At 44.0% G+C, this 18,504-nt stretch overlaps 1 protein-coding gene across 5 annotated transcripts in view; it reads left to right on the top strand.

The window, feature by feature from the left end:
• Positions 1-211: 211 nt before the first annotated feature.
• LOC135900060 (tigger transposable element-derived protein 3-like) overlaps positions 212-18,504 on the top strand; it is a 42,764-nt gene continuing 24,471 nt past the window's right edge. For 2 of the 5 annotated variants that reach the window (XM_065429498.1, XM_065429494.1), the window contains exons 1-5: positions 247-290; positions 1,873-1,908; positions 2,455-2,526; positions 5,346-5,429; positions 5,509-5,577. In XM_065429498.1, the coding sequence (XP_065285570.1) occupies positions 284-290; positions 1,873-1,908; positions 2,455-2,526; positions 5,346-5,429; positions 5,509-5,577 (268 nt within the window). In that variant the 5' untranslated portion in view covers positions 247-283. Of the gene's footprint in view, positions 291-361; positions 1,150-1,872; positions 1,909-2,454; positions 2,527-5,345; positions 5,430-5,508; positions 5,578-18,504 lie in introns of those variants that run through there. The other 3 variants (XM_065429496.1, XM_065429495.1, XM_065429497.1) reach the window with 3 other exon arrangements.

Genomic DNA, 18,504 nt, shown 5'->3' with positions numbered 1-18,504 from the left:
CAACACACACAAGAAAGACGACAACACCACGGGCGCTTTAAACAGTTCTTTTTTTTAAACAGTTCCTAGTTGTCTTGTACAGATCGTTCATTGAATGAGGTTTCAAAGACTGGAAAAAAAGTGCACAATTTTTCATTTATAGCTTCGAAGTTTGGTTTGTCATATAGGTTGATAGTTTTGCTGGAAAAAAAACACGCGGTAGTGGGGCAAAGTCAAATGTGGCATGAATTAGACTGTGGTCGCTGATAGGACGAAGGTAGGTAACCGATGATAAGGTCTCTGGATGGTCAGTAAGTATAAGGTCCAAAATGTTTGCGCAGTCGCGCGTTACGCGTGTTGGCTCTGAGATAAGCTGTGATAAGTTAAAATTCAAACAGATGTCGACAAAGTCCTTCGCCTCTGCGTTGTTTATTGCAGAAGTCAGGTTATTCTAATCAACAATGGAGAAGTTGGAGTCACCGAACAGAAGTATATGAGTGTTAGGATGGCTTGCTGTAATCTGGCATAAAGTACTGTTAAGTTCTGGTGAGAAGTTTGGATTACTGGCAGGTGGCCTGTAGCACACGCCTAGAATGACATATCGAGGGGAAGAGCGAGTAAGAAGGCATAGTATTTCTAGGTTGGAAGAAATAATAATTGGTGTACAGGATAATTCATGTCAGCAAGCAATAAGAGCTCAAACCCCGTGTGCCCCTTGACGGTCACAGCGATAAACATCGATATGCCGCCGTACTGTGGATGTGCTTGTATAATAAGATCATCTCAATGAACGAAAGTTAAGTTAGCCAGTTCAAATGTACGTATACGCAAGTTCGGACCACAAAACCTACTAATGAAGGCTCTTTTCATGCAGCTAATTTGATGTTTGGTGCACGACTGCATGTCATTCTGCTCGGACGCACGTGTTAATATAAAATCCGCAAAAGCAAGATGGCCACATATAGCGGAAAGTCGCATTCAATTACTGGCAACGCTGGCATAAACAAATGGAGTGTTTTGACGTTTTAACGCGAGCGTTTGATGTTCGCTTTTTACGCGTCTTTGCCCATAGAATGGGTATCCCTTGACTAGATAATGGTGTGCTGATAGGCAGGTAACATTTGCTAGCGCGGCCTACGTCGAGCATCCCTTCCACGAAAACTGAACCAGGTAAGCGTTTCACAGTAAACGAACCCCTTCGCCCGTGTTTTTTATCTTCGCCTATTATTTTCCCGACCGCCTCGAGCGTCTATTGCAAACGACGTGTTCGTGCGCACACGAAAGCATTAAAAAGGAAAAAATAAAAGATGATGCGGTGCGTTTTGTTTCCAAACTGAAGTACGTAAAGAACGCATTTCACAGGGTGGAAAACCTCTTTGGATCTTTCGCACAAAGATGAAAACATGGCGTCCGCAATAACGATGTTTCTTATAAAAGGACTTCAGTGACATTATGAACTGTTTTTAAACGCTTCTTTCAAACCTTTAGCTTTTACATGACCGCGTGTTTTGCACTCCACTTTGGTTCCGTTGTTAAATTTGGCGTGCCGTCTTCTGAAATGCGTTTGGATTGATTAAAGAACATCGAAAGTGATGTTGCTAGTCGCGCGGAGATTTTTTATTGTTCGGCGGCAGCGCGGAAAAACTTCAAACGAGAACCACGGGTGGAGATGAACGCGCGAACTGTCGCTTCAAATGAGTAGTGCGTAAAACAGTGGAATAATAGTTTGTAATGGAGGCGGGAAGCATATATAGTTGTGAAATTCGCGCTCAATTTTTGGATGTGCTTCGATGTTCATCTGTGCTCCTCTGTCAACGTGACGCTAGGGCACTGCATTTTCCTTGATGAAAAGAGCTCTGAGTAAAATAATTGTTACTGTTCCAACACCTGCAGAGATGGACACAAACTTGGTTTTGGGAATGCATCAAGGTGAGTGCACCCCGGCGCAAATGTGTATTCTGCCTCCTGATTTTATACACTGAGCTCGCCACATTTTTCGTAATTATGGACACTTGCATGCTAAGTGAACAAGTATTTCGTGTCCTAATTGTTTCCAGGTTGCTGCAGCTCCTCTAGCTAAGTGCTAACAGTGTGCTGTTTTTCCAAAGTCGGATCACAGTAGTGTGTGATGTTTATAAACAGCAGTAAAGTGAATCAATGACAAAAACCTTAGCAGTTTTAGATGTGTGGCTGCGTATTCGACGTGATAGCTTCAGTGACACTGGCGTTGGCAGACTTTCTAGTTTTGTTTGACGGAAGTGGTACATTGTCAAAGTGCTGCATGTGGGGTGTTTGACCGACATACGTATATCACAGTGTTTTCTGCTTCCATCAGTGCTGTCTCTCGACATGTACTTACATGCACGAATTCTAGCACTGTCTTACTTAACTTCATGACTTTTAAAACCATGTTTTTGGATAAGATCTGTGCGGTAATATCTTGAATACTTAAATTATTATTGATTTTCCATCCAGGAATGAGCTGTAGCAGCATGGATGGGAGCGACGTGAGAGGTCTGCACCCATCAAGTGCTGCCAGTCACATGGGTAATAAATGCATAGCAAATATGCATCATTAGATGTCCCGTGATTGATTAATATCACACACTTTCAAGCAGCCAAACTGCATGATTGACTAGTCATTGTCATTCAAGAGCACCTGTCTAAATAATGCTCAGGAACTGATAATTGCGTACAATATGTGGCTGTCTGTAAAATGCTGATCATGCTGGTTGTAAAATGTGGATGAAATGTGAATGCCAGCGAATATGCTTTCATTGAAATTGAATTTCATTCACTATTGTGAATGAAATTTTGCTGTGCAGGAAAGCTACCTTGTAGGTTTTGCAATGCATCTGTACTGCTAAAAGTGAGTGGATTGGATTCAGGTGTTGCTGTTTTGCCGGTGCTAATGATTATCCAGTGTGGCTGCATTCGCTAAATCAGTACAGGCTATCTATACATAAATCTTTGATGTATCACCTTTTTGCCTTACCCAAGTTTGAACACTCCTTTGGTACTTATTGATTAAGCTTATTTTATATCTCACATTGCATGTAGTCATTGGTTTCAAAACATAAATTTAACATTTTGTTTTTGTAGTGTTTTATTAATAAAAAGAAAGTAATGTGTGAGTGATGCTGGATCAAACCTCTACCATTGAGCATAGCAGCATGGTGCTTTAACCATTAGGCCACGGTCTCATGCATACTTCTCGTGTTTCAAAGCCAGCTAGCTCTTTTAAATGCTGGGCACGTGCATCCTGTGCTACTTTCTTGTCTTTTTTCCTCTTGACGACTCGCACTTTGAGGTGGCGTGTTAGACTCCAGAATCTGTGAAACTGGCCCACTTTCCCCTATGCAGAAAAAACACCTGCTTGTCCTTTCTTTTTTCAATAAATGTTTTTCCTCCTCCACCTTCCCAATGCTTTCCAGGTAGCAGCTAACGCTATGTATAAAGTGTGCGACATTGTACAGACTTCATGATTACCCAAGTTAATCATGTTTTAACATTTCTTGGTTGGATTACTAAATGCCATTGTCATTTTTAACTGACACCACATGACATAGCCATAGGTACGTACAATTTTGTAAGACATGGTTGCTGATGACATTACAATTCATGCTTTTCTAGCTTATGCTCATCCGATCTCTGTGTAGAAGTGCACAATCGCCTTGTCGTAAGCGTGTGTTGATTGGCCAGCGTATAAACCATGCTGTTGCCATCATACGATCATCTTCAATGTGGTTGACTTCGTGCTTCTGTCATCACACACACATATGCTTGCCGACCTGTGCACACAATTACTCAATTTACACAAACATGCTGGTTCACCTGGTATCGCTTTCCCAAACTCCAAATAATGCTAAATAGCCAGGTACCTGCAAAATGCTTCGCATAACGTTGATTCCCAGTGTGCGTGGGATCTGCACAATTTATTTCTTCTTTAAAATGGCTGCAGCTCCTTTTGGTTCTTTTAATCCCTGCCACTTGTTTTATGCGAGTGTCATAAGCTTAGTAGTTCTGAGCAGGGAAGTACATAAGTAGGCAGTGTTTTATACTTTTCTGCTTTACTTGCCATACAAGTATAGCTTGTGAATGTGAGCACTTCCACATGGGGCTGAGCATTTAAAAATTTCTTTAGTACCTTATTTGCATTGTCACTTTCAAATTTTTCTTCTTTTTCTCTCATGTTTTGGGGGATTTGCTAACTGAGCTCAACTCCAGGACTCTCTGCAAGACTAGTATGCTCTGCACTTGAGACGAATTTCAGTGTCTCTGTGTGACATAAGACAGGCTGCATTTTTTGTTCCTTGCTTCAGTGCTGTATGCATCTTATAAAAATGAGGAAATTTGAGTCTGAGTAGTGGCAGCAATAATAAAGCAGTATAGATTTAATATCCACACATTTTATGCTTGTATGTTTGACATAGTGAATTACATTCAGTGCCAATATTCTTCATGATCCCCTTTAGCTGGCATTACGTTCCTTGTGTGCACATTCCTGCTGCACTCGTGCAGCAAGACATCCCCTTCATAGATTATGCATGCTCTTGAAGCTTTTGTTGCAGCCTTCGCTATCTGATTATCATATCTTATGTCTGCCAACGCCTCTACTAGTCTCTGCGTTCTGGTTGCCACCATGTATTTTGCATCTTTGGGGAGGCCATTGTTATCAGAAGTTGCTTAGCTGGCTTCCTTTTGTTGAGTGGAACAGGCATCGGGGTTGTTCATAAAAACTGATAAGCAGTTATCCAAACTCTCTATCTGCTGCTCTTCTGTGAAAGGTCTGCATATCTGTGCTCTAGAGTTTCGATCTTTGGATGGCGTGACCCAGCTGTGCTGCTGCATGGCTTCATTTTATCTTGTGTGAGGTGTCCGGTTAGAGTGACGCATCTCAACAGCCTCTGTGTAGTAGTGAATACAGGTGAGATCAAGCCTAATTGTTCAGTAGTAAAACTTAATTTCTTCCTTCTCTCTAGCTCAGTTTTATTCGCAAAGTTGGTAATACATCACCTTTGTACAAAATTTATGAACACATTGGTGAAATTCTTTGGCTGGGAGTATCCACATGCTGTGCATTGCTAAAACTCTGCTCGCACACAACAAAAGGTCATGCATTTTTTTTTGCTTTTCATGTTATTTGTTTACCGACTAATGTTCTAGCTGTAAAGCTGCACAAGAAGCAGTACAGCATTTGGCTCATGTACTGCTGAATTTATGGGTAGTATAGATACAATATTGAAGAGAGGTTAATTTTAATAATTTGCTTGTCTTCGCTGAAGTTGGGAGCAAGCATTTGGCCCAATTTGGCAGGCTGAGTTTTACATGTTTCTAAGTCTGGTTTCATGTTAATTTTCTAACAGGGATGAGTTGCAGTAGCATGTCTCCTGGAGATGTGAGAGGGATCCACCAGACAAATCAGCATGCCAACCCGACGACTGCACTTGGTAAATCTGTTGACATTTTTGTAGCTTTGGAATTAATTTCTTGTGCAGTAATGAAACTTTGTGTTGTACACTTTTCCAGGTATTGGCTGCAGCCCCATGGGGAGTAGCGACATTAGAACACTGCACCCTGCCATTGACTCTGACCGAGGTAGATATTTCTTTTATTTCCTTTTCCTTTCACTTAACAAACTTGCGACTTACCTGGCCTATGAAATTATTGTAGTCCACTGCCATTTACCTCAGTGGTCAACCTCTTTACATTGATGTTTTAAGCATAACCTCTCTTGCCTCTCTGTAGTGATGTTGACTGTCATTTATTGATGAAATATTTGGAAGAGGAAATACAATTATCTGCTAGATTCTTCTATCAAAAACCTAAATTCATGTATTGAGCCAGCAGTCATTACAAAGAAATGTAGCGTTCTGAAAGATGCGTGTGCACTATACATATGTGCAAAACTTAAAACAATTTCTTGGGTGTTTCAAGCATTTTTGTAAGTGTTATGTATTTTGAATGTCTACTTTGAATAATCAAAGCCGATCTTCTGACATTGGTCTTAGTAATCCTTTCATGTTGCAGACATATTAGGTGGAGTAGTGGAAGTGAATTTGATGGCTCTGTTATAACAAAGTTGAAATATTTAAAATTTGGCATAATTGAAGTTAATTGGTTAATTATGCGCACTACAAAAATATCATAACTCGTGATGACTGGAAACGGTATGCCATTAGCCATATTCATTTACAGTGCACCATTTCATTAAAAGATTTTGATTCAAGTTATTGAACCATCTGGTATGAGCAAAAAATACAGATTTGAAGCCAATGTATATACAATCTTATGTAAAGTGCTGCATCACAGGCAGCTCTAACGAAACTAAAAACAGTTGTAGCATACTTGTAGAAGCTGGTACAGCTGCTTAAGTGAATGTGTGGAGAATTCATTTCAGGTTGAGCGACTGTAAAGGACCATGGACCACTTTTTCTAGTTTTAGCTTCTGTATAAAATATATTTTTTTGTGGCAACTTTGTAATATTGTTAGAGCTGCTTTAGATTTACGCATAGCTCCCCATTTTCATTGTTGTCATAGGTATAAAAAACAGAAGGAGGGTTCCTTAGAAAAAAAATGTGATAGTTGTACAGTTAAGGCCTTTTAATTTTTCAAGCTCTAGAGTTCTTTATTTAACAGGCATAGGCAGTTCTAACTTTGCTGTCTAAAAATTCCTTAGCTCATTTTTATGGCTATACATAATTTTAACAGATGCTGCCATTGGGAGCTATATGTGTGAAAGTAATGGGCCTATACCACCAATGTATATGTTCAAATTCAGTTTGTAGAGAGCAAAATAGTTGCACAAGAGGTATTTAGTTGTTGCATATTGCAGTATATGGTACAACTGCAGGCACCAAAGAGAAACATGTTTAGTGCATTAGAGTTAATATGAGTTTCACACCATATCTGTGGCATCTTTGTCCGCCCTGTGCACACCACAGAGCCTCCACAAATTGCTCATGATTTCAAATACTTTCTGCAGACAGATGAATCGGGGTAGTAAGCTGAAACTTTGCATAGATATGATGTACAGCCTGGTCAAATGGGAGGTGTTTTTAGAAATGAGCTGGTATAATCAGTATAAGAAATACAATAGCACCTTGGTGTTGTTTCTTGAGGGACCACTGAAAAAGAATGCATGATCCAGGAGAACTTTTTTGCGGGCCAGATACACGAATGGGACTGATGTTTCAGAGCATAAGAGGCGGGGGAACGTAACAAACAGGAACTTATCAACAAGGTTTTACTGTAATTACTTAGCCCTTTAACAGAGAATTGTTTACTCCTTGAGGATTCTTTTTCCAAATTTTGTTTTATACTAGAAAAGGCTTTTCTTGCAAAATTTTGATATGCAACAAATAATAGCAGTTATTTAACATCGTGTTACGCTCCTTTTCACTTCAGAAGCTCACTTTTGTGTGAAAAACCTTGAAGCGCAGTGCAGTACAAAGGGCAACATCAGAGTCCATTCGTAGACTTTCTTGAAACAAACAGAGTTCTTGCGGCTCCACTGCCATGCCATTCTTGGGAATTTACAGGTGTTTTGATTAGCTCTTTCAAGTTATTGTCATCATCTTTGTTGGTACTCTTGCTGTCGAGCGCCAACATATATTGTCCAGGTTGTCTACCAACCGGGAAGACCGAAAAAGCCGGGAATTCTCGGGGATTTTGAATAGTCTAGAAATACTCAGGGAAAACTCAGGGAATATTTTTATTCATTTATCAAATACTGCCGGCTGCCCATTAGCAGCCAAGGCAGGAGTGGGCACAAGTGGAAAGTAGAGCAAAAGCAAACATACACTACTAGCGATAGCATAAAGTTGCAAAGTGGATACTGTCCATTATACAGAGCATTTGTGCTTCTATCGGGGAAAATGAGCAGTAATTTTGTTGAAAGGGAACGAAAGTCACGGTAATGCTGGTTCGAATAACAGAGATGAATCATAACAAATCCTCTTTGACGTTGTGTCGTCCACTGGAGGAGTTGCCAGTGTACCGTCAACTACCGACTTTCTGAACGCCCGATAATTCAGACCGCATTGCAGCGCTACCACATACCCTATAGAGTCACTGTATTAGAACGTCTGAAATTTCTTCTTTCTATTCCCCTTTCCCCCACCCCCAGTGTAGGGTAGCAAACCGGATGCTCTTCTGGTTGACCTCCCTACCTTTCCTGTCCTTGCTTTCTCTCTCTCTCTCGGACGTGAGAACCCTTTGCCATCCAATTTTCTAGACCTTTTGCCGTGAACGCAGGTCCCAAACAGCATTAATCAAAGCCACCACCAGCTGCCATTTTGATTACCATACCGCTTAGCTCGAACTGGCCCTTTCGTACGCAGATCCGCTGGCAACCGTAGCCACAACTGCAGCAACTCTAGGCCTAGCCGCTTCGACGTTCACTAGTAAGCTTCTTGCCGTTCTGTGCCGTGTTTTTCATTGAAAGAATTCGCCACTGTCAGCAATGGCACCGACTCCGCCTTTGTGGTCCTCGCGATTGGCTTCGAAGCTCGGGAAGAATGGTGCGTTGCATAATGTTGGTCTTGGAAGTCAGTTTTGCCTCAATACGGCAGTGTTACGCGGTTAAGCATACGCAAAGTTATTGCTGTGAAGCATAACAAGTGTGGGAAGGGTCAATTGTCACTGGACACAGTATGTATTCCTTAATTATACACGCATGCACCCGCCATCCCCTGTCATAGTACGACCACCTATATGCCTAATACGTGTACTGGCAGACCTTCAGAGCTTTTTCTGACGTGCGTGTGGCGATTTGAGCCTTTAAGGGCAGTAAAAGACATGCATTCATTTTTTTTAACTGCCCGATTTTTTGGGCGTTTTTGCGGCCCACAGGGAGTCCGAAAAATCGGACGTTGACTGTGCATCCGACCAAAAGCATGCTTCAAATGGTCCATGGGGTGAACGCGCGGCAGAAGGTGGATGAGAAGAAACGACTTATGCATTGAGGAGTGAATGGGAAAGGGAGCGTGCCGCCGCTTCTTTGAAGGAGCTTGAGCTCAAGAAGCAAAGTGTTGCTGATGCCGAGATGCAGGTGTTCCTCATCCAAACCAAAATAAACTCTTTAAAGCAGTGAAATGCAACAGTGAGGTGTTGTGCGCGAGCTGAGAGTATGTCAGGACAGTTGAGGTTGACCTACCAAATCTTGAGAGAATCAGGCCTCATACAGTAAAAGCTTTTTAACTCGGACTAACGGGACTGGGAAAAATTTCCAAATTATCCGAATGCCAAATTAACGAATGAACAGGAAAAACATCAAAATCAAGTTGGAGAAGCATACCTTCATATACTGAAGTATTCTGCAATAGTCGTGTGCTTTTTCATGCAGATTCCGGCTGACATCACAATTTTTCTTAACTCTTCCAAGTGGCCAACAGTCCGCAAACTGTCGGAAGTGCTCAGGCAAACGTCTTCCAATATCAAAAGCGCCTCCGTGAATTCTCAGGAGGTGCGATGAGGTTGCGGCTGCACCTCCTCGCATGACTCTTAATCTGAATCATGGTCTTCACGGGCGCCTGTGACATCGTTAATAATTTTGGTCAGGAGACCAGTCGTGGCGACACAATTATCAATCGCTATGTAGTCCTGAAGGGTCACATCTGTGGGAAGGACAGCATCGAAGGTCGGGCAGTCATCATCGGTGGACTCGGCTGACACCTTGTCGGCTAGTGCCGCATGCTCGGGCCTCACAAAACGCTGTGCCGAAAACAGTTGGCGATGACTTGCGGAGGTGTATTTTTCCACACGTGGGCAATGAAGTGCACTGCACCGAGTAAGTCCACGTCATACAGCTTTCCAACTTCTGAGCATAAGATCATTCACTGTAGCAGGTGCTTTCGGTACTTCGACTTCACATAATGAATAATACCCTGGTCCATCGGCTGAAGGGCACATGTAGTGTTGGGCAGCAAAAGAACTACCTTGACGCTCTTCAGTTCGACGACATTTATGTGAACTGCAGTTGTCAACAGTTATAATTATCTTGCGGTCCTTAGACATGAAGTGCTGGTCTAACTGCTGCAGCCAGCCTCGAAAAATGTCCGAGGTCATCCAAGCCTTCCTGTTCGCTCTTTACTCGACAGGAAGGCTTTTAAAGTTTTTAAAACAATGTGGCTTATGCGCCTTCCTGATGACAACAAGTGGCATCGCTCTGTGCCATTCATATTGGCGGCAAGAAGCACAGTTATCCTTTGCTTGCACTTCTTGCCACCAATGCACAGGTTCCCTTTGAAAGTCACCATCTTGTTGGGCAGAGCTCTGAAAAGTAGTGCAGTTTCGTCTGCATTGAACATGTCACTTGGTTCATATGCAGCGATGTGCTCAAGCAGCTTCACATTTTTCCACTGGGTGGTCACACTTTCATCAGCGCTGGCCTTTTCACCGCACACATTTCTGAAGACGAGTTTGTGTCTCTCCTGAAACCTCGCGGACCACCCTTCTGAAGCTCTGAACGATTTAATCTCTATCATTGCAACGTACTTCTCACCTTGTGCCATGATGAGAGGTCCGCTCAAAGGCAGATGCGCGTTGCGACAGTTAGTAACCCACTGGAGCAAAGCTTCTTCGACTTGGGAATGAGCTGCGGTTAGCAACCGCTTTCTTGATGCATGAAACTTCTCGCTTTCGAAGGCTTGAAGAATACGTTGTTTATTTTTCATGTACGTTCCCAGTGTGCTCTGCTTCACAGTGTACTTGGTCATAACGTGCTGTTGCGATTCGCCGTTCTTCAAAGCCTGCAAAATTTCTACCTTAGTCGCCAAGTTTTTGGCTTTGTACTTCTGCCACTTTGCCGGCGTTGCTATCACTGTAGCGCGTGATGGTGGTCGCATGCAAAACATAGTCACAACGAAAAAAGAAAACTCTCCAAGAAGAGATGATGCCGACACGACAACACAAGGGAAAATGCCTTCGAAAGCACAGTGGAGTGAAGAAAGAAGACACCGATGTTCACTGATGCTGCGATCGCCCCCACTAACTGATGACTATGACGATGCCTCTCAGGTTTTGGTTTCACTCCCGTGGTGCCAGCGCTGCTTTACCACACTTTCGTGCAGCGGCAGCCGTCAGCATTTGTCGAAATTAAGCGTTGCGGAGCCGAATTCTGACGAATTAACGAAGGTTTGGTCCCATAGACTAACATGCACTTTGGCCGGGACCGATAGAGCTGTCCGAATTTCTGTTAACGTGTTTTGAATTAACGAGTTTTTACTGTACCAATGAGTTTGCTATCAGTTAATAGAAATAGCTCATATTCGAAAAGATTTGCTTCTGTACACATCTCCTTTTTATTAGTATTTGAGAATGTTCAACTCAATTTGCAATGGGTTTTACTATTTTTTTTCTGAGGTATTTTATTCGCTGTGCATTATATACTAACTCCGCCCTTCTGTTTACTTTTTGAGTAAAATAAACAGTACTCCTTACTATTCAAACTGGATTAAGTCGTTTTTTTTATTTTTAAAGTGTTTACTAGGGAGTGACAGCATCGGGTGACATGGTGTCAACCCGTCTTGACATAATACTAAGTTCTGTGTCACTCAGGGAATTTCGCAAAGGCACTCGCGGAAAACCTGGACAACTCAAGGAATTTGGAAATGTCAACTTGGTAGACACCCTGTTCTCTCTTCCCCTTGTCTCCTTCAAAGAGCTTGAGCCTTGAACCGTCTGTCTGCATGCTCAGTCATCAAGGTTACCGGTAGAGGAGGGCCTCGGCAGTGCTCTGGAACATGCCCGCAGGCATGCAGGCCTTCGAGTTTGTTCGAGAAAATTCTAATCTTTCGCTTTCTTTGGTGGCCGCGCTGAAAACGTTCGGTGTTACCCATAGCAGCCTTACAGGTTGCTTTCAGCGACAACGTTGGCATACCTTTCAGTGAGCAAAGCAGGAGTGACGTCGATCATTCACGGTATATGCAGCAGTCGCATGCGGAGTCTCCAGTTTTACAGGTCACGTTGATTCCGGATGTTGATGATGCACTTGATTTTTTGTCCCGTGGTGGTTGCGATTCCGACAGTTGGCGGCAGGTTTCAGTGTAACTTCAATTGCTCTGATTGACATGTATTCTCAGAATCCGAAGGGGAAGAAGAATAAGCGCCGGAACTTCTGAGTAATAGGCTGCCATGCCACAGTGGCGAAGAAGACGCAGGCAAGAAATGATGGCTTCTAGTAGAGACTGTGGGAAAAACACACCGGAATGTGTCAATGATAAGCTGTCCGAGCACTCTTCACAGACCAATGGGTCCCCCTTTCTTAAGAGGTAACTGTGTGCTAAGTGCATGTGGCCAATTTCTCAACGGCACAAGACCACCTTGTCGAACCGTTCCCAGTGTCTGGAACTCTACCATTCGCTCAAGATGGGTTTAATGCTGTGGAGTTTATTATGGAGGTCAGAGTCCCATTCATTTTGCTATAAACATTTGATTTATATATGCATGGATTATGTGTAGTCTCTGCAGGGCTTATTTTTGAAGGCAAGTTCCTAGTTAGTGTTTTGAGTAAAGAGTTGATTTGGGCGTCTGGGAAGGGTTCGAGGACTTAGAAGAGAATGCGGACGAAAGAAACACCTGCACTTATCAAGTGGTTGTTCATTTGATTCCGCACAGAGACTGGAACAGCAGACGTTCGGAGAGCTGCCATTGCCAGTTGTAATCTCTGATGGCTAACTGGATCTAAAACTCTTGGTGTCTGTTGGTGTGAGACAGATCTATGCAGCCGCGGCAATTTAAGGCTGTGCTGTTCTTTCAACATTGAGGCAATTGTAGCTGTTCAGTCGATTTGTTCAAAGCCGTACAAAAGGAGACATGATGCTCCCTGGCCCCATTGCTAATTTACCGGGGGGGGGGGGGGGGGGGCACAGCAAAAATTTCAGAGGGCGAGGGGCTTGAGCTCTTCAGCCCCCACCCCCCTCCTCGTACTCTACACCTGTGTCACAAAGCAAGGGCACGTTGAAATGGTGGTAACTCTCCAAAGCCCTTTACAGATTCTGGTATGAAAGCGCATGTCAATTCTGAGGTAAAAAAAGGTGCGTACTGTTTCACGGTATGTTGGGAGAACTGTGGTTGGTACAATGTAGGGATCTCTTTTGCTTGAGTTTATTCATTTCTTATCCATCGTATGTGACCATCCAGTTTAAGTGATAATGTGCTTCCAGAATTCTCGTCTACTTACTGCGAAAGCTGTACTCTTTTGCTCTTTAAGGGGGGGGGGGCTTGCTGATGTATTATTTGTGCACTTGCGGTTCTTTAGTCGTTGCCTGAAGAGGTAGTTTGCATTCTTATGTGGTTGATTTCATGTTGTGCATTCATCATGGTGAGCATGATGTTGAATGTCTGCGCAAATTTAGACCTTGAAAAATGGCAGATGGCGAGCCTCAAGTTCAATAGTCTTCTGCCACCCACTTATAGTTGCATGTCATAAGATGTTCAAGCATCTGCCTGGCGTCAAGTCAAGTGAACTGAAGAAATTTTCTGAAGCGTTGTCATAAAACCTCACTTTAGGAAACCATCAAATCAACTGGTCTGTTTTGATGCCAAGAAAGGGAGGTACGGCACAGCTATTGAATGCTGCATGGCTTTGGAAATCTCGGCTTACGTGCACTTACGCAATTAACAAACTCAAGGGCTGTTTCTGTTTAACATTCCCTACCTAAACATCCATGGAAAGACAAGGTGAGGCATCCAGCTGTTTTTTCAAAGCCAGCTTTTGCTGATGTTCAGTGAAAAAGAATGCCAACAGAACTATCTCCACCACTTGGGAATGTCCTTACACACTGAACACACCTCCCATTACCAACCCCCTACACAAACTGTAGGAGGCCGTGCTGTTCAGCTTGGACTCGCATGATCAGCGCAGACTAGTGTGGTGGGCCCGAGATACCGCTGAGGCAGCAGGAGTCCTGTACTAATGACCTTCCACCTGCTGGCGCAAGCAGGAAGAAGCCTTGCAATTTTTTTTGCTGAATAAAGTTTGTTCCTCCTCCTCTTGTTTGTCACGTCCTGCACCAAGAAAATGCGTTGAGCTCGCTGCACAAAAGAACATATTTGAAGGTACTTCACACCATTTAGCAAAAAGCCGTTACACAAACTTGATGAAATTGTGAGTGGAATGAATAACAATGTGGGCATGTAGGCTTGGGAAGGGACCAGGGCATGTGGCTGCCATAGACATTGCTACTTCAATGTAATGCTTATCACATTTTCCTTGGTCATGCAAAATCCACTGCTAGCAGCACCTGAGAGCTTTTTTTTTTAATACATGAACGGGCTTATTGCTGCATGAATTTATACATTTCTAAAAAGGCAGGAAGTCAGCATGTATTTTCCACAAATTCCGGGGACTACCTTTGAACTTGCAGACCATGGCAACCAATGCTGCAGGTCTAGTTCGCAAGCAGCAGCATGAAGATTAATAAGTCTCAAAATTTTTTTGAGAATTACACAACACGATGGCCATACCAACCATAATTATTGCATTGCTTTTTTTTTAATTTTGCAAAATATGAAGCATCATTTTCCTCCTTTCAATTGACCTCTTTTTTGATGAAGGCAGAGAATGCAAAGCCGGTGAACTAACTTTTTTTAGTGTATGTATTGGGCTGTATTTCTGTGAGCGCTGTATGTTATACTGAATTGTCAATTGTCAAATCTATTGCAATAATATTGGAACATGCGAGCGGAATTTGGGTGAAGAGAAGAACTAAGCTATGCTGGCTTGTGTGCAGCGCTGGGAACTGCTTTTGCGGAGCGATACCTTTGCATTATTCATCTTGCAAATAAAAGTGATCCATCGTCACAATTGTGGTGGAAGGTGCGGGGTAAGTCGGCTACTACCTAGTGCTATCTGAGGGACACCATCTGCCAATGAGGAAGCACAGAAGTGCGAGCTTTGCCGCAGCTGTTGACTTGCGGGCTTGGCACCACTGCCTCAAGAAATTAGCTCGATTGGAGATGCCCAGCAACCATCCGTGAGGGCATCGCCTTACCACTACAGGGAGCCACGCACCTTCACAGGAAAATCTGGCGACGACGTGGATGAGTGGCTCAGCTGCTATCAGAGGTTGAGCCGATCCAACGGTTGGAATGCCACTAACCAGTTGTCTAACATAGGGTTCTTCGTTGATTTCTCTGCATTGGTATGGTTTGAGAACCATGAAGGCACTTTGACAACCTTGGAACTATTTGTGGAGGAAATTAAGAAATGCTTTAGAGACTAGGCAATGAAGAAGAAACGTGCAGAGCAGATGTCGCAGAGGGCTCAAGTCACCGGGGAGACTTGCAGGATGTACATTGAAGAGATTCTGAAGTTGTGCAAGGCAGTGGATGCCCATATGGCAGAAGAAGACGAGGTGAGCCATATTCTTAAAGGTATTACCGAGGATGTTTATCACTTCCTCATAGGAAAGAAGAGTCTGGAATCAGTGGCTGATGGGATTAATCACTGTCGAACCTTCGAGGCCCTTAAAATACGTCACATCACTTCGAAGTTTGGATCTCTGGCTAACGTCACGACTGCTGCCACCGTCGATGTATTCCATGATTCACTACCTGCCGACCTTTCCTCCACCATTAGTCTCATTGTACGTGAGGAACTACATCGGCATGCTTCTGTTTCTGTGCAAGTAAGAGACACACAGTGTGATATGCCATCCACAACTACCAATGCTGCAAGTTTCGACGAGCGCAGCTACTCCAATCGCAAGCTTGGCTGAGGGCTCCACTGCCAATGGCCTCTACCATCGAGCCGCCTTATGTGCCCCATGACAGTTGCAGCTACAACAGCCGGCCATCTACTTTTGTTCCAGAGTGGGAACAGTGTGCTGAGTACACTCACAATACTGCAACTTTTGGCATGCCACGTGAATGCCCCGTGTGCCACCAGTGCGGTGTTCATGGTAACATCGTCTGGTTCTACCCTAAGCGATGGCGCCCACATATGACATTTTCTGAGCGATTTGCAGCATCCACATAGCAAAGCCAACACCCCGATCATGCCTACTGGTCTTCGGATCCAACTGTCCAGCAGCTCGCGTACTGGCAGAATGTCTGTAGCGACTCTCCTACCTCTGTGTGAAGCCTAACGCCGCTTACTATGCGCCAGCGACGGTCACCATATTCACAGCCCCGGCTGCGGCTTTGATCTCTGCCACCAGGAGTCTAGTCTGCGGGGCTGATGGAGATGAGGTTGCTGGATGTACTGCATTGCACAAAGTTATGCCTCCACCAGTTTCGATGCTTCAAAACAAGGTTTATGTGCTTGTTAATGATGTTCTCACAATGACTTTGATAGACACCAGGGTAACTGTTTCTGTAATGAGTTTAGTTTTCAAGGAATGACTTGGCTGCAAATTTATGTTTCATTGGGACAAACCTACTACCTTTCGGGCAGTGAGCAGCGCGTCTTTGTGTCCAGTCGGTGCATGCACTGTGTCTGTGTCGCTGGCAAGGCGTTCAAGGCAGAATTTGCAGTACTTGCTCATTCCACTCATGACGTTATCCTTGGCATCAACTTTTTCCAAGAGTGTCGTGCGACTGGACTGTGGAGCAGGTGAAGTTCTGTTGTTCACTCTTGCCCAACAGCCTCCCTGTTGAAGCAACCACCTCGTTGTAGTAAAAAATTCTGTTCTGCTGGCTTGGTCCGCCTTCAGTGTGCTAGTTAATGCATTGACAACCAACCTGAGTACAGGTTCATTTGACATTGTGATTGAGCTGTTGCCCTTGCCTAGTGTGAAGACAAACATGTTCGTGCCTTGCTGCCTTGCATCGCTTACTGGCGGAAAAACAGTTGTGGGTGGTGAACCGTACAGCTGAGTCAGTTACGCTCCCGGAAGGTATGCGCCTTGCCCTATTTGAAAAGGAGTGCGTCATCTGCATTGGAGCCCTAAGCGACTGCTCTAAGTCTGACCCTACTGATGTTTCTGTTACAGAATTGGAGTACTTAAAACTGATTAGCAAGTCTGTTTCCTTGCAAAAGTGCAGAGCCTTAGTTACATTGTTGGCCAGACACGCTAAAGTATTTGATTTTGCACAGAAGGCGCACGGAACTCTTTTACCGAGCTCATGCACTCGGTCACAAGATTGACACCGGATCTGCGTATTCTCTCCGACAGAAGCCGTAGCGTGTTTCCGCGTCATAGCGCAAAGTCATTTCAGAGCAAGTCAGCGAGATGCTAACCACCGGCGTTATTCAAGAAACGTAGAGTCCCTGGGCTGTGCCGTTTATCTTGGTTAAGAAAAAGGATGGGCTGTGGAGGTTCTGTGTTAACTATCAACGTCACAACTCCATAACTAAGAAGGGATGTCTACCGCTTCCTCGTATCGATCACGTTATCGATTGCTTACATTCAGCATCTTATTTTTCCTTGGTAGACTACGATCTGGGTATTGGCCAATTCCTATAGATCCGACTGACAAAGAAAAGGCAGCTTTTGTAGCGCCAGATGGTTTGCTTGAATTTAATGTTATGCCATTCGGTTTGTGTAATGCTCCTGCAATATTTGAAAGATATATGGGCACAGTTTTGCAGGGCCTCAAGTGGGAAATCTGTTTATGTTCCCTGGACGATGTGGTGATCTTTGGCCAAACATTCGAGGAACATAACCATCGCCTTTATCTTGTTCTAACCTGTCTGGAGAAAGCTGCACTGACATTGAACTCCAAGAAATGTCATTTTGGAGAACATAGAACACTGGTTCTGGGACACCTTGTGGAAAAAATGGCGTTAGACCGGATCCGCAGAAAGTCGCCACTGTCAGCAACTTCAAGAAGCCTCAATCTCTCCAGGACCTATGAAGTTTTTTGGGTCTATGCTCATATTTTGCTGATAGGGCACAACCACTGACGGACTTGTAAAAAGATGTGCCTTTCCACTGGACACCGGATTGTCACTCTGCATTTACGCAACTAAAGTTCATGCTGATATCGGTGCTGGTGCTTCTCCATTTTGACTCTTCTGCTCCTACAGAAATTCATACTGATGCCAGCGGAATCGGCCTCGGCGCAGTACGTGTCCAACGCCATGAGAATGCTGAACACATGGTTGCCTATGCAAGCCGTTCATTGAATAAGGCAGAGCGCAATTACAGTGATGGAACAGGAGTGCCTGGCAGTCATTTTCGCCATTCACAAGCTTCACTCATACGTCTACGGCCGTCGTTTCTCAATCATCACTGACCATCATTCCGTTTGTTGGTTGGTGGGCTCATGTGACCCCTCTGGCCGAATTGCGCGATGGGCCTTGCACTTACAAGAGTCTGACTGTAGTACGCTACAAAAGCGGTAACCGCCACGCAAACGCTGACTGCCTATCACGCTTACCTCTACCTATGACTGAGTGTGATGCTGACACCTTCGATTAGTATATCGACGATATTGACTCCCCGTTCCCCGATTTCGCGACATTCCAGAAAGTACAACATGACGACTGTGGCTTAGATCCTCTGTTCGCTTCTGCGAATGAGCACGCCAGCCCAAGCTGTTTTGTGGCCCACGACGACATCTTCTACTTGTAAAAT

This window comes from Dermacentor albipictus, chromosome 1 (assembly GCF_038994185.2).
Source record: "Dermacentor albipictus isolate Rhodes 1998 colony chromosome 1, USDA_Dalb.pri_finalv2, whole genome shotgun sequence".
Classification (NCBI taxonomy): Eukaryota; Metazoa; Arthropoda; class Arachnida; order Ixodida; family Ixodidae; genus Dermacentor; species Dermacentor albipictus.
The sequence above is the reverse complement of the archived record's forward strand: the minus strand, read 5'-3'. Positions and strand labels throughout refer to the sequence as shown.